Source organism: Trachurus japonicus, chromosome 11 (genome assembly GCF_045865225.1).
Source record: "Trachurus japonicus isolate A0001 chromosome 11, Traja_1.0".
Taxonomy (NCBI): Eukaryota; Metazoa; Chordata; class Actinopteri; order Carangiformes; family Carangidae; genus Trachurus; species Trachurus japonicus.
In genome coordinates this window covers 20436117-20462049 of record NC_140917.1, presented here as the reverse complement: position 1 = coordinate 20462049, position 25933 = coordinate 20436117, and the positions used below count along the sequence as shown (strand labels likewise).

General features: G+C 42.5%; 1 protein-coding gene across 5 annotated transcripts in view; it reads right to left on the bottom strand.

Annotated features, from left to right (window-relative positions):
- Positions 1 to 25933, bottom strand: part of ripor2 (RHO family interacting cell polarization regulator 2) — a 61587-nt gene that overhangs the window by 14205 nt on the left and 21449 nt on the right. For 4 of the 5 annotated variants that reach the window (XM_085791630.1, XM_085791629.1, XM_085791633.1 and 1 more), the window contains exons 2-6: positions 10196 to 10316; positions 7423 to 7578; positions 6753 to 6831; positions 6195 to 6218; positions 5785 to 5838 (exon numbers count right to left, since the gene is read on the bottom strand). In XM_085791630.1, the coding sequence (XP_085647756.1) occupies positions 5785 to 5838; positions 6195 to 6218; positions 6753 to 6831; positions 7423 to 7578; positions 10196 to 10316 (434 nt within the window). The remainder of the gene's footprint in view (positions 1 to 5784; positions 5839 to 6194; positions 6219 to 6752; positions 6832 to 7422; positions 7579 to 10195; positions 10317 to 25933) is intronic. The other variant, XM_085791631.1, reaches the window with a different exon arrangement.

Genomic DNA, 25933 nt, shown 5'->3' with positions numbered 1-25933 from the left:
CAGCCCTGTCTGTCTGTCTGTGGTATGTGGTGTATGTGGCGCGGCTGCAGCAGCTGAGCTGAGCCAGCTCTCAAACACTCTCCAACCACAACTGTTATTCTCAGCTTTCTGATTGGTTTGGAGCTGGTTCAGAGCTTTCGACAGCTTTGAAACACGTTTGGTTTACTTCAAAACAAGGGACAACAAGAGCAGTGGTGACCGCTGATGAAGCTGAGAGTCATTCAAAACAAAGACACATTCAACCGAGTGGCCAGGCGTATTGATTAAGTTGATTAATATGATAAAACTGAAGGAGAAGATGCCTACTTTGGGTGCCACTGGAGAAAACGGTGCACCTCTGTGACAAATTTCACAAACTGGGGCTGATGAATGGCCCCCATTCTTCTCGGGCAGTCAGTAATCATATCATTATCAGCCAATTAGGCTAATTTTTGTCCCCAATTGCAATCGCCTCTTGCTGCCTTCAAGGAAATGTCCTTTTTGAAGGTCAGCCAAGCTCCGCTCCAGAGGACAGCCATCAGCATATTGCTGGGCCTCGGGCACATTTCACCCCAGAAACACGGGGAACATTAGAGGCAAAACACAAACAAAGAAATGGGAAACCTGCACACAAGCAGATGGAAGGTGTGTGGAGAAAGAAAAAAAAAAACACACCTTTTGAGCATTGAATCCGCTGGGTTGTCTTTTAAAAGTTTTTGAATCTTGTTTATATGGATCTATTGATAATATTAACATATGCAAAAGGTGAAATGATTAGTCTTACATTAAGTTAAAAAAAATGTTGGCAACAACTCAAATCAAATGTCATAAAAGTGCCAGTGGTTACAGCTCCTCACTGGCCAGTGTTTATTGGTTTTCACTGTCTTCTATGTCACCTTTGACTTTTTTACTATGTTCTGCCATTTTATAGTTAAAAACTTAAATCAAGAAAATAATCTGCTGATTAATGATGAAACTCGTTACTTCCAGAAGTCCAGAAAAGAAACTCCATCTTTAAGACAAAGCATGAGTAAAACTCTACATTTGAAACCTCCTCACCATAACAGACTGTTTAGTGTGACCCATGTGCTCATTTAAAGGGCTGTTTCAACACAGACTCCAACCTGGTTAGAAAACACATCTGCGCCACCATCTTAATTACCTTTCACCAGACGTTGACAAATATTTAATGTAAATTTATTCTGATTTCAGTCCTTATTTGGACTCGGGGTCTCTGTATTAATTACTGCTCAGTGGGATGACAAAACCGGTGAGGCTCAGAGACCCAGTGAGGGATTATAGCAAAATCTTTACATGGGAATCAATTATGACCCGGGTGTGAATAACACAGTGTTCAGGTTTATTAAGCATGAAGTCTCTATTTTGGCTCCAGTTTTCTTTTGCATCCTGAAATAAGCTGTGTAGAAAACTACTAATGATATTTTGGATTCTACAGTGCAGCCAGAGTTAAGGGTGATGGTTTCTTTTTTCATTATTAAGAATTACTGGCAGTTTTAAAGGATTGTCTCTGTATCTACTGTACATCTGGATTTAAACTGTGGGATTTTGAATATGAGCGATGACTCTTTAGGATATGGCAGGAATCCTCTTAAGATACGGCCATTATTCTGAGTCGTAGGATAATGGTGCACGCACACACACACACACACACACACACACACACACACACACACACACACACACCACACACACACACACACACACACACACACACCACACACACACACACACACACACACACACACACACACACACACACACACACACACACACACACACACACACACACTTATGCACGCACACACATACTCTTTCTGCCAGGGGGCGAGTGATTATAAGCAGATTAAAACAGGCGGGCCACATCAAACAGCATCAAACACACAAGCCCCTCTCTGGGGGTCTGTGGGCATGTGTGTGTGTTGGTGGCAAGATTAGCATTCAAGGGGAGCAAAAAAATCCCTGTAATAAAAATAATCACATGCATAGTATTCACTCCCATTTTTGGATTGAATTTGGCACATGGTTCACACACACACACACACACACACACACGATTTCTCTTTGTCACTCGTCTCTTTAATGATGCCCTGCTGATACTAGTGGCCGCCACCACACACAGACACAGACAGACACACACACACACCCACACACCCACACAAACACACCCCATCCCATACAGGACATCATAGGGGTTGTATTGTGCCACCTGCTTCCTCCATGTGAGCCAATTACGGCTCGGACATCTGCAGGCAGCCGGCAGCACCACCAGGAACAAAAGGGTGGGCTGATGCGACTCCCAAACACACACACACAGAAAAACACACACACTAACAACTTGCTGATGGATGATTGTTAAGTCATCCCTCACGGCAGCTGTCCAGCACAAAGAGACACGCCTGAGCCTGAGCCTGAGCCTGAGCCCAAACCCTCACAAACACGTACAGACTCACTGTAAGTCTCAGCTGCTGACACACTGAACGTCTCCTCATAGCTGCTGATTGACTCACCGTCAGGGTTGGTTTTCTCTAATGAGGTGAAGTGCACTGCACTCGTTGCCCTCAGAACAAATTAATGAAGTGCATATGCGCAACATACAGTTGTGACAACTAACAGTGATTTACACACACTCGTTCTCATGTCAGGTCAGGTGTTTTCAGTGTCATGGACACAGGAGTCATTGTTGCCCATTTCCTGTATGGCTCTACCAGGGAAACATTTTTCTCTGTATCTCTGTAGTGCTCATCACTCCCGCTGCAGAAATATAAAAGGTGTTGATGGCTCCTTCTTCCCTCTACAAAGGCTAATCAGCACACAAAAATCTACCTCGTTTTTCATCCCCGTTGTGCGTCTCGCTGACATGTCAAGGCCAGAAGCAGTGCACTGAAAGCCCCATTATACTGTCTTTATAAGGCTCATACTGATATTGATCTGGGGAACGGGTTATAAAAATCTATACATTTTTTAAAACAAAAGAGAACAAAAAAGAAAAATCTACCTGTCATTGCTCTCTGATGAATATTGATGACACAGTTTCTAAATGACTTCAAATGAATACTCATTGGCTGACACATACAAAGACATGGAGATATATTCAATAAGCCAGTGTCAACTGACGTACACAGTCAACATATTGCTTTACTCACACAACTAGGTGATAAACAACAGACTCATCGGTGTGAAAGTAAGTAACAGACCAGATCACTGTGGAAACTGAATAACACATGTATTACGACTATTCACCTACCGCAAACACAACTACAACCGCTCTTTGTGTAAGGATGAGGCCAACTCTGTGTGTGCGTGTGTGCGTGTGTGTGTGTGTGTGTGTGTGTGTGTGTGTGTGTGTGTGTGAATTAATTTCCTGACCTCAATGCTTTTGTGAATGACCAATTCTCTTAGCTGGGCACTCTACAATTGATCTCACTCAATAGCTATCTGCTGATGCTGATGTTTGGAAAATGGACCTGTCCACTCTTTCTCTTACTGTGTGTGTGTGTGTGTGTGTGTGTGTGTGTGTGTGTGTGTGTGTCAATTTCAGTTGACAGCGTAGGGCTGCTTGTGGACTTGGGTCCAGCATGGATCTCTTTCGCTGTGTGGATCGTTCTCTGCCCTATCTAAATTATAAATAAACCGTTATTAATTTCTTTGTCCATTTTTACAAACTCTGTTGGAAAAACTCTACATTACAGAACCACTTCATTCAAGTCAAACAACATCCTTTTGTGCACAGAAACTTCAGGAGTAAAACTACAACTGGCAGATCCAAATAATGACAAAAAATCTGTATAGTCACTTCTCAATCCAAAGATTAGAGAAGTTTTAAAATTATTTCGTACCCTGCAGAAAGTCAGAATAGACAAGGGTTTAACAAAAGGAGCGCTGGTATATATTTAGAATGAAAGAACGCAGTGAGCGCTAGATTTAACTCACTTTTTAGTTGTGTTTTGACTTTTGAGGCCTTTTGCCTGTCTGGCAAGATAAATCAGTCTCCTTCACTATTTCAAATATTTACAAGTGCATTCAAATCTATTTTTGTGCGGAGCCACAAAGAAGAGAAGAGCTTCAGAATAATGTTGGATGTTAAAGAGAAGGGATCAGAGTGAGTGTGTGTGTGTGTTTCTTTTAACTGCAGCTTGCGACAACCTCACAAAAAAGGGTTGAATCTGCACAGTGTATTTTTTCCTTGTTATTGAAGTCAAAATGTTGCACGCTTACACACACACACACACACTGTCTGAATCTCTTAGACAACCTCACCTATTTTAAAATGACTCAGAGCTTCTTTTTCTATGTCCCCTCCACATCTCCTCCTCTCGTCTTTTGTGGAACCTGTTAATCGCCGTAGCCCACTAACTGCCCTGACCTAGATACACTGTTGCCTTCAACCCTTCAGAAAGACTTGTGAGACACAAAAGCGTCCAAGTGCTGCGTCTGTGCCATCCGTCCCCTTGTTGTGTGCGTGTGTTTGCCGATGGATATAGTTTTTTATTGCCTCTCAGGATGTACGTGAACATAAAGGGTTAACGTCGCCCAATAGATGGCTTCTCTGAGCTCCTCGGGAGTTCAAAGGCTCTGTCTTCCGGTAACCATGGTAACCTTTGGAGCTGCACTGTTGTTGGGGCGTGTGTGCTCTGATTGCCTGCTGTCGCATCTGAGTTGACGCACAGCGAGGAGGAAGGCCGTCACCGAGCCACAAAGAAGGACACGGAAGAAGAATCACAGAGGAGGGGATTAGTGGCGACCTGGAGGACGCTACAAAAGAACATACTGGAAGGAAGTTTTCTGACCTGGCCACCGAGGCGGGGAAGTTTTTGACTAGACCTGCTGGAAACATCACTAATGCACCACTTAATGAACCTGGAAGCAGCAGGAACACTGTCCTGACCTGGCAGCAAAAATCCAGACATATCGTCTGTACCACTTTTCAGTGCAGGGGTCACGGGCGGGGCTACAGCCAATCCCAGCCGACATAGAGAGCCTAAGCGGAAGCGGCAGAGAAGCTCGCCATGGGACCTCAATTCAGAAAAAATCTCCATTGGGAGTCAAAATTGTATTTCTGGATCCAATTGAATTGTGTCATGAGAAAAATATATGACCTTAACCTATTTAAAACATTGCGTTTCATGCCAAGAAATCAGCAGTTTGTTGTAAAACAGCAACGGAAGAATTTATTTTGTGTGAAGACGCTCTACTACGGACTACATTACAGGATCGGGTGTCCCACAAAAAATACGTCACCAAAATACGTCTGGTTACTGATTTGTTTTATAATAGTTTTACAAAAAACTGCTGATTTCTTGACATGAAACGCAACGTTTTAAACAGGTAGAGGTCATATTTTTTTCTCATGACACTATTCAATCGGATCACGAAATAAAATGTTGACTCCTGTTCACTTACATGGAGATTTTTTCCGAATCGAGGTCCCATGGCGAGCTAACTTCCTGCTTCCGCTTAGGCTCAAACAACCGGACAATCACCTCTACTGCTAACTAGCGTCTAGCTGTAAACTCTTGTTTACCAAACTGATACAAGAGTGGTACGCCTATCAATATTTTAATTGCAATACTCTTGGGAAGAAATTGTCAAAATGTCAAACTATTGCTTTAAACAAGGTAGAAATGAGCATCATTGTGTTTCCTGACTGAGATGTCCAGAGGAAACATCTCAACAGCACTTTTGTCTTCATGCAGGAAACGAATCAGACTGAAGACTCAGTGCTGAGCTCAGACAAAATAATAACAACCCCTTAAAAATATCAAATAATCACACTGGTGTGCTTACCTTGCTCATGTGAAACTCCAGACGTCTCATGTACCTCTCAATGGTTTTGATTTGCTGCAAAAAGACAGAGGCAGCAGAAGATTTAACGCAGCTCATGAGGATGTGGCTGCATGTGGTTTACAGCTGTGAAAATAATGGTTTTCATGTCCGTACCACAGGATATATAGAGGCACAGTTTGCAATCCTGTCTCTCCTCCCGACCCACCAACCATTTCCCCCCTCTCCCATATTTCCTGCATTATTTCTCAATCCCTCCAGCTCTTTACTTCTCTACTGTCCTCCCCCCTTTATTCTGCCTTCAGCTGTTTTTTTATCCCTCCTTTCAACTCTTTTTTTTTAACATCAAAGATTTCCCAACACACCAAACTTGGAGTGGTTATTACAGTAGACCCGCCCCTCCATCAACTCACCTTGTCAAGATCATATAGCACTCCCTGGAGAGAAAAGAAAAACACACACACACACAATCACACAGTTAGTATAGGGACAGCACAGCTCAGGCTGCTTAAGTAATGCAAAGCAGACTGCTGCTGACATCAAGAAAAGATCCTATTAAACACTCCTACCAGTGACTCCACATGCAGTCTGAGTGTGTGTGTGTGTGTAGCAAATTAAAATGGGTTTACTATGTGTGAATTGATGTCACTGACCATTATCATTTAAATGTGATTAAACAGGTCTGAGATCACAATACTGACATCAGACAAAATACGTGCTCCGGTTACTTTACTGTACTCGTGCACAGATACACATAAGAAATAAAGTGTTTTTAATTGTTTGCGATGTAGAACTTATACATTTCTAACTTAAAATCAACTGTTTTGTTGTACTTAGAACTGAGAAGCTTGGATTTGATGTTTCTGACATCTTCAATATGTCCCATTTGAAATACAGAAACCGCTGAAAGCCTCACATGAACAATGTAAAAGTACAGTAAATGTAAATGAATCTGTGTTGTAGTCTCTCACCAGACGAGAGTTCCTCTTCATGTCCTTCATCAGAGACATGAGTTTGTCCAGCTCCGTCTGATGAACTTCCAAATATTCACTACAGGACAGAAAAAGAAAACACTTAGGGCCCTAAACAAATGCATAACTTATTGATTAATGTGTAATTTATTATATATCAATTACTAAATAGCATGTCAGAATACAGTAAAAACAATAATTTTGTATTCTGCCCAAAATATTGAAGATAAATGATCTGACTTAAGATCAATCGCCTTTTATTGAAACACCAAAACATTTCATCCATAATTAGAATATTAGAAAATGTATTATCTGTTATTTGTCTGATCAATCTAATAATCATTTCAGCTCTTTAAGTCAACGAATTTCACAGATTAAGCTCAGTGGAGGTTAATGAGGATAAAGTGTATGTAATGACAGCAGTATGGGGTAAATACTGTACATTGGTATATAAACATTTGTGCAGTCCTGTAAATATATGGAGCAGAAAATGTCAACAGGCTGTAAACGTTCACATTAAAGTAACAAATTATTAACATGTATGGACTGAAACCGTTTCCTCACAGATTCTCTCGCTTGCTTTAAAAGGAGATAATTACTCTGGCGAGGTTACGAGCTGCAGAGTGTGTGTACACAGTGTTAAGTGAACACCAGTGTATGGATTACTCACTCCAGGCCTTGTTTGAGTGCAGTGTAAACCTCCTCCAGTCTTTTGGGCTGTGGATCTCTGGAGCTGCTGCCTCCCTTGTGTCCCGACAGGTGAGGCTTCTTGGGCTTGGACTGAGGCTTCTTCTGCACCGCCGAGTTCCCCATGAAGGAGTTACACCTGTACAAACACACACAAACAAACATGATAGTAAGCGCAAAGGAGGGTTTATGAATTTGCTGTCTTCTGTGCAACGATGTCAAACACACACACCGAGCTTCAAGACATTTACAAAAACTCTCAGTTCACAAGCAGGAGAGCGAAGGACCATCTCAACTTAAACATCTGCTTTGCACTACAAAGTTCATACAGTGGCTCAGACTACAGACTCAGACAACACTAAATCCCACGTAAAATATTTATCACAGTATGCGGCCTGCAGGCTGCCTCTAATGATGCAGCATTTGATGAGATTTCTGTATTATTTTTCGGCATCCTGAACTTGCCTCTGAGCTGCTATCTGTGTGAATTTATCTCATTTGATAGATGGAGAGGGCTCATTGACTCTGTTCGCACTGAGATAACTCAGTCATACAGCACTGACGCTTTGATGCAACTACTCAAACTCCCGACATAACCTCGGCGCCGAATCTCTTCATCAGTCACAGGGTTGTGCTAAATCACAGGTACATGCAAATACATGCAACCACATACAAACATGCCCCCCCCCACCCCCCAACCCCTCACCCCACCACTCGCTTTTTCTGTTTGACCTATGTTAAGGCTGCCATTCATCTTCTGCTGGAGTGAAGTCACACACACAGACACATGCATCATTCTCTGGGCCATAAATGACATTCAAGTGTTCTTCAGTGTTTTCCTCACAATCCTCCAGCAGTTGGCTGACTGAAGGGGGGAGGCCAGTGCATTCATTAAGATGTATGTGTAAGCATTGAAATATTTAAACTACTTAAATTAGATTTTTGATTGAAAAACAGTTGATCTGTTATCTTTTTTTCTTTTTTTTGTGATAAATTTTATGTTCATTAATTGTTAATCTGTCAGCATCGTGGTGTTTGATGTCAAAGCACGGCTGCAAATAGTGAATTTATGTTCATAGTGACAGCACACAAGGTAATTGTTTGTTCTTATTGCCCAACTGTATAAAATTCAAAAAGTTTTTAGTAAATTATCAAGCAAAATGTCAAGGACTGTCATAGTTGCCAATCAAGAACGAGTGACACCATGTCTAAGCCTTCGTTTCTCTGTTTCTGTGGAGCGCAGCCTCCTCACAAGCCTTTTTCTCTTCACATCATTTCCATTTTAGGTCACAATCATCTCACCCGCTCATGCACATTTCAGCTTTTAAAGCCATTACAGATTTAGCTGACAAATGACATTTTCCCCCAGACTTAATGAAACGATCCTGGAGTCATCTCAGGGACATGGCGACAACCGTCTCCAGCGCTCGACAAGTTGGAACGTGCCACGTCTTGCTGCGCGCCAGGAAAACGCAAGCACAAGTTGAGCTAAGCTGCCACAAATGTAGGGCAACGCTGAATGAGAGCGCTGAGTAGCCTTGGGGTCACACAAGCTGTGGTGCAGTAGTGTCTCTTGGCAGCGACACACACACACACGCAGAAACACACATGCGTATATACTAACACGATTCCAAACTGACTTCTAATTGTGGATTTGCACTCCTGCACACAAACTGCAGAGTGTGCAGTATGCATGGGTGCGTAAACGCGCACACGAGACGCACACATGGGTACACTACACACATGGAAGGTCTTTTTGCTCATAAACACACACATGCACCGAGTCGAGTGGCCTTGGAGGGTCTGCAGCGCTCCACCTCGCTCATTATCAGAATTGGAAGTTGTCAGCCGCCCGTCAGTCGCCCCCACAACCCGAGTCATTCCAGCCAATTACACTGTTCAGTGTCAGAGCAGCGAGAGGAGCGCCACAGTGTCTTCAAATAGCTTCTCACAGCGGGACCAGACACCAACAGCTGAGAGTCTAAAATCCAACAAGATATTTCCAAGATCTGAATGATGTGAGCATGACAGAGGGCTTTGTCTTGGAGCGCGAGCCGTCACACAGGAAGTCGAGGAGGGTGGAGAAGCAGATAAAAACTCTTATCTCTCATGACCTCTATCGATCTCCAACTTCTCACGAGCAGCGACTTACGGCTCTAACTGAAACTGTGATCAGGAAACTGAGTTAGTTGTGCAATGATGCAACAGAGAGATCATCACTCTTGAAGAATTCAGTTTCTGTACAAGGACGTGCTGAGGCTTGTTGTGAAAGTTGGTCATAAAGGAAACAGATAAATTATGTTTTATGTGAGTGAGTGAATAATTAAAGACTATGATGTTGCATGATGGGATTTGTAGGATCCAGTGTTTTCAAACTAGACCTAAACTAGGATATGTATCCGGTCTTGGCTTTGCTGTTTCGATCCAATGTTTTTAACTGTTTTGAACGACTCCTTTACAGGAGTACCACACTGAATCAGAGGAACAGCCATTGAAGAGATCAATAATAAAGCAACTCTTTAATACCTGATCTGCTGTTGAATATTGATTTGTTAACTTTCAGTTTCATTGTCATGTTGGGGATCATTAACTTATTTTCCAAAGCTTCACCTCCAGATCAATAAATTTTCTGAGTATGTGTGTACTTCGGTGCAGGTTTTTAGAGCAAAGTGTCTCGATCGCACACTGAATTGTCATAACAGAAATGAGTAACATCAGTTGACTACAGATTAACCGTTTTAAAGATTTCTGCTCACCGCGAGCGTCGCTCCTGTAGCGTGCTGAAGCCTGCGAAGGACTGACTTCGGATTATGCCATTGGGCCCTCCGGGGGAGTGGGTGCCCGCCGCCATGATCTCTGGGATGTGGGACGACACTCCTGGAGAGAGAGAGAGAGAAAAGGACACACGACTCTGTTACACACAAGTTCATTGACAATATTTAAACAACAAGTGAGGGATACTGGTCAGTCATACATCCTGAGAACAATAGAAGCACCTTATGAACTCATTCAGTTAACAGCGACACCTCCATGTGATCACAGAGGTTAACTGGAGCATTGTGCAGTGTAGCACAAAGTAGGCACTGTTGGTGATGCTCGCCATGAGCGATGTGGACAAGCAGCATTCAGAGCCTGTGCTAACATGACTCCTGTGGTCTGCCTGTCACCACTCAGCTGTGAACATACCTCTACTGTGACCACTTCATCATTTCAAACCTCAGACACGGGTCACTTAACGACTCCTTCCACTTTCTTTGTGCACATTTGCTACCTGAACTTAGACTTCGCCTGCTCTGAAGAAGTAATTCATCAGCTGTTTATGAAGCCCTAGATGTGGCACAAGTTTAAGTCACTAATACAAAGGCCATTATCGCCATTTTGAAACCTAATTCTACATGTAATGAATTCCAGAAAGACCACCCCACCGTCCTGTGGCTGAGTTATCTAATCAGCCTCTCCTGCAGTTGAGACATCTTTTATCACTGAGTCTATATTTAGCTGCAGGAGCCTGTCAGATTTCAACCTTTTTTTAAACCTGGGGATGCAACATGACTCACGATGGGCACTTGGGGAACAGGCTGAAAATAGACACAGAAAACGTCCATCTATAGCTGTCAGATAATGACTTAACAGAGATCAAGAGCCCAGAGAGAAGAATCCACTGAGATAACTCAATCACAGTTTCAACCAGCATGATGAGATTTAGTCCAGATCATGGGGCAAAGTGTGTCTTTAGTGCCACAGCGGCCCGTCGCCTCATGATACCACTAAAAAAGAGAAGAGATTGTCTCATCTAAGAGGAGAATTAAAGCAGGGTGTTATCATCAGCTGGTATCACTGCCCCCGTTGCCCAGCAACCTTAAAAACACGTAGCTTCATTTCACAAAAACATGGGGTTTTAAGGCCTGTGGTTTTAACAGTTGTACTTTTAGCTTTTTTAAAATTCAATTCAATGTCTCTCTGTCCATGTTCTTTTCTTCCATTAACGGCACGCAATGCATCTTGGGATTTGAAGGAACCTTTGAAATGGGACAGTCACACGATCGCTGTGGTGCAGTCAGTCTTCAGCTGCAGCCTCTGAATGACACGACCCCTGAATTAGGACACAGCTAAGGTTAGATTTAGATCATTTTGCGAATAACCCTCAGCTACAAGAGCTAATCTAACAATCTGAGGACAACGTTTTTGCTTGCTCTGATTCAATAGTATTTGATTCTTGTTTTGTCTCTGATGTAGCCTAATATAAAACAATCAGCTCATCACTCACTGGCTTAGTGGCAAACTGCCCTGCTAGTTCAAGGGCCATCAGGAAGTAACGCCTGGAGGAAGAACTTTTTGGCACGAGTAAAGTGAATTAAGAGATTATAAGTAAATACAGAGCTATGCACCGGCTCAATGGACCAACATGCCGACCTCGATGTTGACAGTGAGGCGACTGTAAAAGCCGCAGCCAGCCAGAGAAGTGTCATTCCAGCCTTGTTAATCTGTATCAACTGAGCTGAAGGAAAGTTTGGAAACACAGAAATGCCTGGAGGAGATGCAGAGAGACACAGATTTGTCAAATCAAATTAAACTTTACTAACAAGCGGAAGAATCGGCCTGTGAAGCCTCAGTGTGCAACTCTGTTTCTCTTCCTCACACAATCTAGTGAAAACATCCGGCAGAGTTACCAGTTTAACAACTTTGTCAAAGTGAGCGACAAGCAAAACACTCATTTTTTTCCCGGTCTGTTTTGGTGTCACTCTGTTTGTGGGGCCGTATGTCTACTGCACGTGCCCCGTTTTATTTTTTTCTTTTCTCCACTTATCCATCCATCTTCCTGTCTCCAGAGGACAAACCGTGTCACACACTCACTGCAGTGCTACAAGTGACTGAACTGGCAACCTGATCTCCTCCGTCTGTGTGTGACAGACAGAGAGCAAGACAAAGACTTGACACGGGGCTCGGGAAAGACTAGATCTGTGTTTTGCAGTGGGGGGACAATAGGCTGGTGAGACCGATACTGTTCAGGCTATTAATAGCAGATAGCTATCTTAACACTGAGGACCCTGATACCTGTGACTCAGAGACGGACAAACATGTACGTGTTTGGTTCTATACTGGTGATAAGACAATATAGGAGAAAATTTAGATTTTACGCCACCAGGAGTTAATATCATTATCAGGACGATATTAAAGCTGCACAAATCAATAATTCTTAGTGTAACATTGCCATGTAATATGAAACCTGTTGCTAGGGAATGACAGTTTTCCTCCAGCTTTTTAATTCACTGTTTTGGTTTTCAGACAATTTCTTCTCAACTGTGTTTTCAGCAGAAGCAGAAGGTTGTTCTGATCAATGCATTATAAACTTCCTGCAGACTGACAAAGTTAGAGACTATGTGGAGAACAGAGTGGAGCATTTATCAGCTAAAGACCAACACACGTCCATCTGGAGTTTGTGAAAAACAACACAACTTATTGGATTGAATACAACTCTCGAATGGCATAGTAGTGCATCAGTCCAATTGAATTGTATTGTTGCTCTGTGTCTCCTCCATTCAACCCTAGCAACTTGTGAAAGTCAAATGTTGCCTGATGTGTTTTAAAAACTAAACACTAGCTGATTTTTTTCTGATTCCAGTGTTTTACCTTTTCCCCCCAACTGTAGTTCTGTAGAAGTATAGTCTATGGATTGTCAATAAACCCTGACACTGCTGTCGGGTGAGGCTACAGATACAACAGAGCACACATCTGACTTCCGATTTCCATCAGAGGCTTTAACTGTGTCGCACGTTTAGGCACCAATAAGCCTCAAATTGTAGTAATTGTTGCATTAGCAAGCTGTAACTCACATTGAAATATTAATCTGGACAGCAGAAAATTGTGCGATAACATGATGTGGTCATATAACTGTGATATGACTCTGCTGACAGACAGTAATTACTAATATTGCATTAGCACCTCGCTCTCATCACAGCCGACAGCAGGAAAAAAGACTGTGGAGGAGAGCAGCAATTTGTTCTGATGCTGCGAAGCCTTTCAGCTCACTCTGGTCTCTGGATGTGAAACCAGCTCAGTTCTTTGCCTTGTTTGTCTCTGACTTTCTGACTCACTCTTCTAAAAGAAGAGCAGTGGGAGGCAAATGACGGTACATTTTGTTACCTAATGTTCCCCCGGGTAATCGCAGGACAGTGACACTTCCCCATCATTTCCTGAGGATTTAGACGAAGCTGGGTGATAAGGAAACGAGAAGATGTGGACACTTGGGACCTCAAATCAGCACACAATGATACCAGTCGGTAGATACTGTTCAGTTTCACGTCCCTTCAATGCCTTGATGTTCCCAAACGGTGCAAGCAGTGCGATGTGGGGGTGCTGAATGAAATTCATTCAATGTTTGTCCTACATTTATTTTCAGGGTTCACTCACCCACTGTTGGATAAATGTGGCACTTTATAAAAAAGATAATCATCTACTCTCTTCTCTCCCTCATAAAAAAAAAATCCAGTACTTTTATTATCAAACATGACTCAACAGAGTAAATCGTCCGCAGCTTGAGCTCTTACAAACAAACTGAATGAACAAAGTTGTTGCGTCTGCAAATCAAAACTGAAATGAAGTCATTCTCAGTTGTTTTTCAAACAAAAATGTCACAAAGGTTGCGGTTGCAAAGCAAACCTTATATGTTTTGGCTTTTGGTCTAAAAAAAGACACATAAAGACATCATACTGGACTTTACCGCTTTACCTCTTAATTTTATTTTGGGACAAAAAGATCAACTGCATGGATAATCTACAGATAAACAATAATGAAAATAGCTGCTAGTTAATCCGATAATGTTTTACCAGTAAAATGAAAATTGCAATTTACTGAGATTTAAAGAAACTATACCCTGTTTTTTTACTCTCTTGTTGCTGTGTCTCTGTGGTGGACACTTTGGCATGAGTGGCATGTTAAACTTTCACACTTCTGGGTTTTCCCAAAACCTTTCCCACAACTCAGCATGGCCCTTGAACAAAAACTTCACATTTAAATGAATACCCCCTTCACACACACACACACACACACACACAACACATTCCCTCACAAAGAGCTGAGTGCAGCCACTGAATCATAGAACAACTTTTGCCTGCACTTTTTCGTGTCACAAGCAAAGAACACAAGCTAGTGAAAGGGGGACTGGCATGAGAGAGCAGAACAACTCATGTAATAGCAGTTTGCCGCAAGTGCATTAATGATTTATTGCCAGGCCTGACAAAATGTGTGTGCGTGTGTGTGTGTGGTCGAGGCCATTAAAGAAGCAGTTTTTGAAATGCGATGAGATAAGTTATGTTTGCATGAATATTCATTGTGGATATTGTATATTATCATTTTTTACAGTCACAATGTTTGTGATGCTCAAATCAGCATTTTTCAAAACTAACAGGTGACAGAATAGAGAAAAAAAAGTTTTCTCCTCCATTTATCACTTTGCTTTATAGAGGGTTCTTCCAGCAGCAAACTAAGAAGAGAAGCGGGTAGTCTTCCTAAATTTAACCTGTTGACGCCTGTGGCTATCTGTGTTGTCACATAACCCTTAACTTGCAGGTTGTAACGGTGCATGTCGAGTCTTTGTTTCCTCTGCACTCACACAGCCACAGATTCAAATGTTTCTTGCGAGCGACACTGGGAGTCACTTTCTTACTCTTTTCTTGACGCTGTATGAGCCATTAGCGCTTTTGTATTTTCTGCACAAAGTTTTGCAGTTTGCTAAAGTTTGCTCTGCAGCAGCGTATCTGAATTCTCCTCACTGATAATCACATCAGTCATTCTGAGCTACTTGTCTGCTGCTAAGTGTTCCCGCACAAAACACACACTCGCACTTTGCTCATTGTGCCCACTTCACTCTCCTCTTTTATACAGGAGCCTCGCACAAACTCACAAACAGCTGCGCGCACACACAGACACACACCACACACACACACACACACACTGTTAAATCATGAATAATCCTCTGAGTGTGTGTGTTTCTTTCCAAGTGTGTACAAGTGTGTATTTATGTGAAAAAGCCAGCCTTAGCCCACAGTGCATGTTAACAACAGGAGCCTAATTCTTGATGCCTGTATAAATTAGCCTCACCATGGCAACAGCAGACAAGTAAGTGTCTTACGTAAAACAATGGTTATGAGCCAACTGCCAAGAAGTAGGACACACGCCCTCATGTTACCGGGCCGAGGCTTGTAAAGCACCAATCCTTCATTTTTTTGGGGGAAAAAAAAAAATCTATATCTTTTCCAGACAAAAAAACGTGGCCACAAAGGCATCTTGAAGCTTTTCTATTTTCATCTATTTGTATTTAATATGACAGGAGCTGCAGATAAAAATAGGAACAAATTAAAGAATAAAGCAAGCCAGAGATGACGAGAGCTTTTATACAAGATGAAGAGGATGAAAAGATGCAGATGTCTGGTTATGAGACAAACAAACAATCAGCATATCCAGAACGAACATATCCAAGAGATTATAGTTATAGTCATCAAATAATGTTACATTTGACTCAGAATAGAGTAGCCTATGTTCCATCACACTGCAGGTTGCAAGTGTGTGCCTGAAAGCTGCTCGGTTATCCCTAGTGCTACACACTTAGACACACACACTTGTGTCGATGCCTGTGTGAACTGGTTCAGTGATGAGGATAACTGCTGATAGAGCTCCAAACTGGGATAAAACTGGCTGCTGCTTCCATCGCTCAGCCAAAACATACAACACTGCTTCGGTCTTGTTTTTTTGTTTTTTTGCCCCTGTAATCCTGTTCAAAACTGAAAACAACAGGGTGAGACACCTGACACTGTCTGCGTTTGTTACTTAAGCACAGCAGCTTGTTTTGCACCACAGTCAAAAAGAAAGTGAGGTCTATTAAGCCTGCTCATGTTGCACTACAAAGTGACTGCATGCAAATGAAAAGTTCCCCATAAATATTCCCTCAGAATGAGCAAGTTCACGTTTAAGACTCACAGTAAGACATCCTGAACTTTCAACATAATTCCACGCATGCATAAGATTCATGTTGAGATGAAAGGCGGCATGTTTTAATCCCACATCCTTCACATCCCATTAACCTGCTCACCGTTTTGGAACGAACATGTTTCAAATCCAAATGTCCCTGAGGACAAATCGTGTGACATTGACAAATCAGCCTGCAGCGCTCACACAGGAGTCTAATCACACACACACACAGTCATGTTTATGAAAGGTGACACCAGAGCCGCGTACATGTACGTAGATTCACATCTAGATTCACATCCGGAGAGATTGTGATATTGCTTCTTAACTGAATTCAAGAAGGGGCCATTTTCACTTTAACAAGGCAGAATGACTTCAGGAGCACAAGCTCATTATCCTCAGCGTAGAGGAAAAGAGGAAGGACTCACTCATCTTTGCTAAGAGGCTTCTCAAAGGCACTAAAAAGACAGAGAGGAAACAGTTGTTGGATGACAGTGCACAGCTGAAAAATACCAATATCAGCATGTGAGTGAGGCGAGGAGACACCTTTATTAAGAAGAATGGTTCAGCTATCAGAGCCGACTGAAAAAGGATCAAACCTTTGATCAATGAAGAATCATTTAGAGTTTACTCAACACTATTTTGACAGGATGTAGGATATTAAACTGCTATAGTTCACATTTTTATAAAAACATAATGTTATCACATGTATGTAAAAAGTGGTTTTGTCTATCCGACTCTGCAGTTCTTTTCAGCTGCACTTGGCAGACTGTAATGTGTCTATTTAGCGATGTTTACTGTATATACCATTAGAGACGTTATTTTATTGCAAACTGTGCAATTAAAACAATAAAGGCGATGAATTGAACGCCGCTTAAACATCTTTTGAGTTCACTACAAAATTCCCATTCTGGCCCACTCTTGCCACTCTCATCAGTTTTGGCTGCAGCAGGCTCTTTTCACTGATAAAACTTTAAAACCCTACCGAGTACTGCTTACTTTGCAACAAAGAGCTGACAGACACAGTTAGCAAATCGCTGGTGCACAAAGTGAAGCACTTAATAACACCAAAAATACAGCTCAAACAAGAGTGTAGATTGGACTTACATTTATCAATTGGCCATGAATATGACTACAGATGAAGCAACTGCTCAAGTAAACTTAATCAGTTAAAAAGTAATACAATACATCAGTGGTGGGTTTTTTCTTTATTTCCACTGCGTGTGGGTAGAAAGATTTGTTTTTAGGGTCAAACAAAGTCCATGAGTAATTCATAAATAACAAGTGACACTGAAGTCGCTCGCCTTCACAACTGTAACCTCATCTTGGTACCGGGTAGTAAAATATATCCACATGTATAAACACACACATACACACACACGAAAGAAGATGTTATAAATAACACGTTCTGGTGACAGTCAGGAATTCACCAAAAGCTTTGAAGCCGAGAACAGAGACCCTGTTATGGCTGAAGTCACCTTGACTCCGTCACCTGTGGGATGATGAATGACACATAACACATAACACCCCGACTACAGATGTAGAGTTACCAGCTTGTGTTTCCAGGAATCCCATCACATAAAACACACTGAGAAGAACGGAGAACATAGACATTTCAACAGGTCCTGTGTGACACCGGTACTGTATGTGGTGACGATACCTCAGGTACAAAAAGAATCAATTGCTCGGTCAATAGTCGTCTCTACAGATGTGAACAATGCCCCTTTGTCAAAGCACAGTGGTAGAAAATTCCTGAAGGAACGCAAGCGCTTGTTGTGGGATTGTTGTTTTTGTCAAAAATCTGGACACATATTCATATGTAAATTTTGTTACATGACAAACTTCTTCTTTATGAAGTACACAAGTTTTTTGAAACAAAGTTTGTTGAAAAAAACACATCCTCTTAAAAGATGTTTTGAGGAATACACTTAATTACTTTACTAACTCATTGCCTCATAATATCGTATAAATTAAAGCTAGCAGTTTCCTCCTGTTTCCAGTCTTTGTGCTAAGCTACATCTTCTAGCCACAAGCGGTACCGTCAGGTCAAAACCACAGACATGACATGAGAGTCTTGAGGTACTTTGCAGAACTATTTCTTTTTAACCAAAAGTATTTTCTCATCAATAATAAATAGTGAAGGGTAAGTCTGAGCCCTGTGTGTTTTGTACAAGGAGAAGAAATTTAATACAGTAGAGCACCGGCCTCCACCAAGGCCACTGTCAAATTGAGAGAGAAAAAATCCAATTCACAGCAAATTATTTTTCCCTGACCTATGACCCATCCCTCCACTGAGATCAGTGCAAAACACTTCAGCAGTTTTTGCTACTAGGAAATAAACCAACAAAGAGATATGGGTGAAAACATAACCTTCCTGGGGAGGTGGCAACAATTATTTTTTTGTTTTCTTCTGCTTGGCTGAGTTTATTTTAGGCTACAGAGTGTCCTCCTCCTGCGTATCAGGACACTCTGTGTACAACAATATTCAAGCTGCCTGCTGACTTCCTGACCTAAATAATCAGACTCCTCTGACCTCAGACTTCATCTCGTGGTGAATTTACCAAAACAAAAGACACAGAGCATTTCGAGGGCAACCTTATACACTGGCCTAGAAATAGAATTAACCAGAATCATCTGACAAACAATTCAGTCATCTGATGCAGCTTAACAGTTTCATTACCATCCAGACAGGAAACTGGATGTGACTGCAGCGAGTGCCAAACTGTGGGAATCGAACAGAGTCTGCTGTGTGTGCCTGACTGTGTATATAGGCCAGTGCCAGCTCTGTCACATGAAAGTTGAGACAGGTCAGAAATATTTCCAATAAGCTGTAGAAAGACACGCAAGCCAACGTCACCTATGACACCTTTACTTCTCTGATCCGGGCTGTAGAGGTTTAATCTTACATGCTTCACCTCAATCACTGCAGGTAATTATATTCCTCTTTTGAGCCGCTAATGTTCAACAAGAACCAAAGGTCATTTCTGTCCACATCAGTGACATTTCTCCTGTGTTCAGAGGCACCTACTGCTCTCTAACCCCCAGTGTGTGTGTGTGTGTGTGTGTGTGTTCAGATTTCCCCACATATCGTTAACATGCGATATAGTCACTCTGTTCTAATTATAGGTCATCAGTGAGTGTCCTCGTGGGACCGCGTGTGCAGGAGAAATTAAGGCCAGGATATGCAGTGGCATTTAAATGTACAGATGACCAGATGAACCGAGGTGTGTCTGGACTGGAGTTACATTCAGGCAGCTGCCACTGACATTTCAGCAGCGGAGACCGGCATGTAATCACTTGTGACAACTGTAAGCCACACCCGTAAATGCACAGTTAATGGACTCCAAGATTATTTTTACCACATTTATACAATATTAGGCGGTAGAGTATAAAGCAGCAGCAGCAGCAGCAGCAGCAGCTGATGAGAGAAAGGAGCTTAAACTAGCAGCACATGATGCGTCGACACACACTGAAAACAAAGTTACTAAACGCTGCAGGCAAATCAAGCAACGCTGCGACCGAATCATTGACACCGCTGCACAGCCACGGCCTTGTTTACTTTCAGCTACTGATGAAGATTTGTCATGCAGAGTGCCAAAGTGGGACATCGTGACACCATTTCAATACGACTCACTTTACTTTATTTCAGCAGGATGATCCACTCGATTTCAATGCACGCTTAGAAAATAACAATTAACAATTAAATAATGACACAACAGCAGTAGCAAACGCACCCTGCTCAATCACACACACTGATATCCAGATTTCAGTTCACATTTTGAAAGACTATTAATGCAGACCTGTGTAGATTTGTTAAATTGATCCGCCACTGTGACTGAGAACTGGAGAGATTTACAGCAGAACGTCTTGAAAGTCTTTGCTGCTGAAAAACAAAATCATCATGAGCTGCAGTCTGGAGACAATCCGGCATAAACTTAAAGCCTCACAGCTTCTATCACAGGTGTCATGTTTACCACTTCTACCTTTTAGTGGTTTAACTTCTCACCTGGCTGCAGCGATGAACAGGTGCACTCCAAGACACAGAGGCATCGTTGCCAGCTCTTCTTACAACTGTGGTCAGAGAAATTTAACTTTAACAATGTCCTATATTTCCCAGAATTTCCCCTACAAGAACTGCCAGATTACTCTGTTATTCAGCCATTTGTTATACATGACAGCAAAAGACATTATCAGCACATTAAGAGCAAGAACATTATCAACAAAACAAACATCTTCAAGCTGCGTTGGGATTTGTAAATGTCTATGTAAAATATTACACCAACAAAATGAGGAAACAAAGCCTTGCATCAAACGTCACCGTCGGCGATGTCTAACTTTCCAAGTCCTTCAGGGTGGATTCTCCTTCATTGGCTTCTTATCTCCACTCATATTCATAGGTTTTTCATCTCTTCTCTTTAAAATGTACCACACGAAATTCACTAACACACATATTACTTCTACTCTATATTGGTTTTCTCTTAATTTGGGTCAGCACAAGAACCAGTTTCCCACTTGCTCTACTTCCTTATTTTGCCCATTATTATGTGTGAGTCTGATTCAAAGTGACCACCTATGCTGCAGCGCTGGAATGCAGTTACCGTACAAACAGGATTATGCCGGTTATTTCAGCTCCATTTGTTATTTTTAGCGGCAAAAAGAAAACAGTCTTTCCACTGATAGCAGCTACTGTGATAATACAAGCTCATAGTGGTGTACAGCTACGTGTGAATTATCCAGCCATGGGAAAACCAGCCAGCTGCCGAGTTTGCCACGATTCATGACTGCGATGTATCAGCTGGGGAGGAGGCAGGACAGGGTGAGGTGCTCCCTGGGCTTAAGGAAACAATTGTATTTAGAAACTGGGAAATCACCAAATACCAAGATATAGAGCCAAGATTTTCAGAAATGAGGACACGGCTCTTAAGATTTGAGCTGTTTTTCAGATGTAAACAATAAAGAGTGTATGAAAAACTGCACTAAAAAAATCATATTTGGTTTCAGAAAGCAGCGATTTAAGCTATACAACTGTAGCTGATATGTCCATGACAGCAGACAAATAAACGTAGTATGGTCTACATTCATCTGTGCTTCATGTCTTTTGTTTCTATTGCCTCCTGGTTATAGTCATTTCATAGTACGTCCATAAATGCGAACTATCCCTCACCAGCAGCAATGCATTAAACACTGTGGGTGTAATTTACACACAGAAGTCGCGGTGGATTTCTGTCCCACTCATTCCTCCTGGAGCCACGACTAAACCATTACCATACTGTTGACAACAGAATAACAATTTACAGAGCGGCTGAATAAAGATGAAAAAAACCCACTGTAGGAGAAAAGGGGGATGAAAAGGGAAAATGACAGAAAAAAAAGACACTTTCACGTGTTCCTGAAATTACCTCTCCCTGGAAGAGAAATCCACTGTAGGGCACAATTGTTCCTTCTCTCCCTAAACTGAGGTTTCATGGTTAAATATTTCAACTAACTGTGGAGATTATCGTGCTGTTTGGAGTAAAGAGTAAAGAGAGAAAGTGGGGAGCGGGACCACTGAGAAAATATGACATGCATTTTTCAAGTCTGCAACCACGACCACTTGTGGGGCATTAGATTAGAAATTAAACACTCCAACGTCACACACACACACACATATGAGCTCACTCACTACTGAAAAGCTGTACCAATTAGCATTAATTATTTAGATTGTGAAAGTTGGGAGGGTTCAGCGGAGACTCGTGATGGGAAAAGAGAATGAAACAAACAAAAAGACAACAGACTTTAACAGCGACAGTGGAGGCACAGAGTCCCAGTGATGAGAACAGGGATGATTCAGACACAGATGAGAGAAACAAGCCAGTCTGTGCATCCGTGGACAACGCTACAGTAACACAGCCACTTTGATGCTCTGTCATCCATTGTGCTGTTCACTAGCCCGACCTCTCTGTCGCTTATACACACTGGAGAGAGGGGCGAATCTGTGCAGAAAAGGTCAAGAGTCACTCAAAGAGTTTGTACTGCAGCCTTAGTACTTAAACCTTAGACCATGTCCATATTATCTATCTATCTATCTATCTATCTATCTATCTATCTATCTATCTATCTATCTATCTATCTATCTATCTATCTATCTATCTATCTATCATAACATTTAGTATTGTTCATCTATAAACTCACTGTGGAAAACTGAAGATTTAATGGTCACAACCAAAACGCTGGATCCTACAATTCCCATGCTTTCACCTCCAAAATAAATAATAAAACTTGCTTTCACAGGTAGAGACTGGGAATTTTACTGGAGTGCCCCTTTGAAAAGATGAAATGAATTATTAAAAACGTCTTTATTAAAGATTTATTTTCTGTCAATTGAGCAATAATTTAAAAGTAGTTGCATTTCCAGCAACAACAGTGGAGTTTTGGGGGTTATGAAGGAACCCAAAACATCATCATCAAACTGAGCAGCTACGACCTTTAAGGCAAAATGTTGTTGCAGGAGGAGAAGTACAGTTCAAAGAGTGAACAGTCATCCTCACGATGACTCGCCTCGGGACGAAGGAGCGGTGTCATTCCTCCCCTCCTCCTCGATTCATCTGTCATCACACAGCTGTGTGTCGCGGCCACCCCGAGGCAGCTGGGTAACGGGAACACCCACTTCCTTGTGCTTTAAAAAAAAAAAAACCTGACTTTGTGACAGAAGGAAACCAATCACACAGGTGCACTGCAAACAGCTTCCACACAAGAAGATGCAAAGGTGTCACGGACTGTATGTGAAACTGAGTGCCAAAACAAAGTCTGTCAGAACTGTACAGCTGGTCAACAAAGAAACAAACATCATGACACACACACACACACACACACACACACACACACACACATGAACCAATAATGTGTCCTCCAGCTGCTGGACACTGCTGAGGGAGCGCACCAAATACCAAAACAGACAGATTATCAGCTTAGGACACTAAAACGCTTATGGCAATCATAACGCTGCTACAGCTCCCAGCTGCCCCGGCCAGAGGTGTGTGTGTGTGTGTGTGTGTGTGTGTGTGTGCCAGTATGTCAAATATCATGTGTCGCTCGCACATAACATACAGCATGTGCCATGTGGTGCATGTGGCCAAGCATAGCATGGTCATGCAGTTGGAGCAGATTACACACACACCTTCACCCCCCAACCACACACACACACACACACACACACACACCCAAGACTGCTGCCCTGATCTGCTCGGAGACAACAGGAGGAGGGGTGAGGATGGGTTCAAACCCCGTTCCATAAATTCTTCGTCTGTATCTAAGAGGGAGAGTAGAGGAGGGAGGGAGGGGAGGGGGGACAGATGGGAAGGGAATAGAGGAGCAAGCAGAGGAGAAGAGAGAAAGGGAGGGGAAGAGAAAAAAGTAAAAATAATAAAGATGGAAAACCAAAGAGTAGACGTGCACCCACTCACCCCAACCAATGCCACACACACACACACACACAGAGCTTTGCACTCATTAGTCCATTAGCAGCACATAATTGCTCTGGTTTTCATTTTTCATACATCACTACTTCTTACTCAGGTCAGGAGAAAACACACACACAAGCCTGTAGTTGTGTATGTGTTGCCTGCACATGCTGACTTTCATGTGATGTAACCGCCAGTGGTCTCCTCTCCTCGTACGATCTCCTCTCTCAGACACAGCAACTGTCTGAGCCGAGGATTGTGGGAAAGCGGCGCTGTTTAAGCCACCAGCCCGAAAATCTCCGATGCCTCTCGAGGCGGCTCATCCCTCAGTAACTACACTATAGGCTAATGCTACTGTGGCCACACTGAGTGATGCACAGCTGAAAGTACTGACAAACACACACAGGGAAAGAGTGAAAGAAAATAAGACGTAACTTGTGCAAACTGTCACTGTAACAATCCATCATATATTTGCTGAGGCGCTCACCGCCATGTGAACCTCATGACAGTACAACGGGATCACAAAGATACATCCTCTGGGGACCATAAATATGTCAGTGTGTCCAGTAGTGTTGATGTATCTCACAGGATGTGTGAAAACTTTGATCTGGGGTGGAGATGACCAAACGCAGTAGGATCTATCCTCTGGGGGTCTGTGACTGTGTCTGGACAAATTTCATGGTGATCTATCAAACAGTTGTTGACATATTTCAGTCTAGACCAAAGTAGCGGGGTCGACGCTCCCTTGGACCACGTCGCTATGACTGGAAAAAAAAAGAATTCCGTCTCTTGGACTTTAACGTCTTCATCTCTCCTCTCCCCTCCCCAGAGATACCACCTCCGCTCCGCTATCTGGTCGTCTAAGTGTCCCAGTCCCCCTTCCAGTCCACACCCTGCCTGCCCCGGCCCCTCCCTCCACATTCCTCTTACCCCCAGTATAACAACCACAGCCCACCTTCTTGACACCAGAAATTCCCCCAACAAACATTAAATACCTCCCACTAACCCCTGGAAGCTGTGATTGTGGGATGTGTTGAGACAGGCAGAACAAGGCCAGACCGTCATCTTGAGACCAGATAACCTCTGACTCAGAGCGAGACAGCACGGACCCTCTAAGTCAGATTACTACACTACAACCCAAGATTTCACCTACAGGTGTGAAAAGTTGAGCGGTAACAGTTGTGATGGGCATATAAAATAAGTGACTTTTATATCTGTAAGGGGAATGACCCATTTAACCACAGAGAACATTAAAGTTTCATCAAAAGAACCAGAACCAGCTCAACCTCTTGCCGGTTAGATCAGAGCAGCTTCCCAGACACAGACTGTGGGGTCAAGTTAAAATAGGAAGTCTGGATCATGAAAACTCAGCGGGAGATTCGACTTCATTATTTAAGTCGTCTGTATCATTAAAGTCTGACGGAGCATCCAGAGCGGCAAAAGCTTCCAATTGAAATCATTTCTCTCCCCTTCCCAGCGGAGCGCTTTGACTTTCTGCAGCCTACACGCCTCATGAAATAACTATCAGCTGTGAAAACTTTTAAGGAGGCACTCCTCTTGTAAGAATGCAAGGCCCATGCACCCACTACCAAAACCACACGTATGCTCACAGATGGAAAAACATATGTATCTGCATGCAATGGACACATACACACACACACACAGCGTCCCACCCACACGCACACACAAAGGCAATATTCCCGGGAACTGCAAGTGGGTGTTTCCTAGGAACGAAAAAGGTCAAGTGCTCACATGTGAGATGTCGATGGGCTTTAAAAGCACTGAAGTCTTCATCGTGGCTGCTGGAACAATGCACCTCCAGGTCATATTTCTCTTTCCTCTTTTGGTTTGTCAGTTATAGAGACTTCAAAATCTGCCTCTGTTGAATTAATTCACTGGCCAAATTAAAATCAAGAGCTTGAGTACTTGGTACTTGAGGAAAAGGTACAGTAGAAGTTGTGGAGAAAAACGAAAAATGAACCTTGTGGTGGCTCTTGAGGAAAAAATCAAGTCATTAGGACACGTTGTCTGGGAACCGTGAGTGTCTGTATCAGATTTCATGGCCATCCATCAAGTAGATGTTGAGATAAA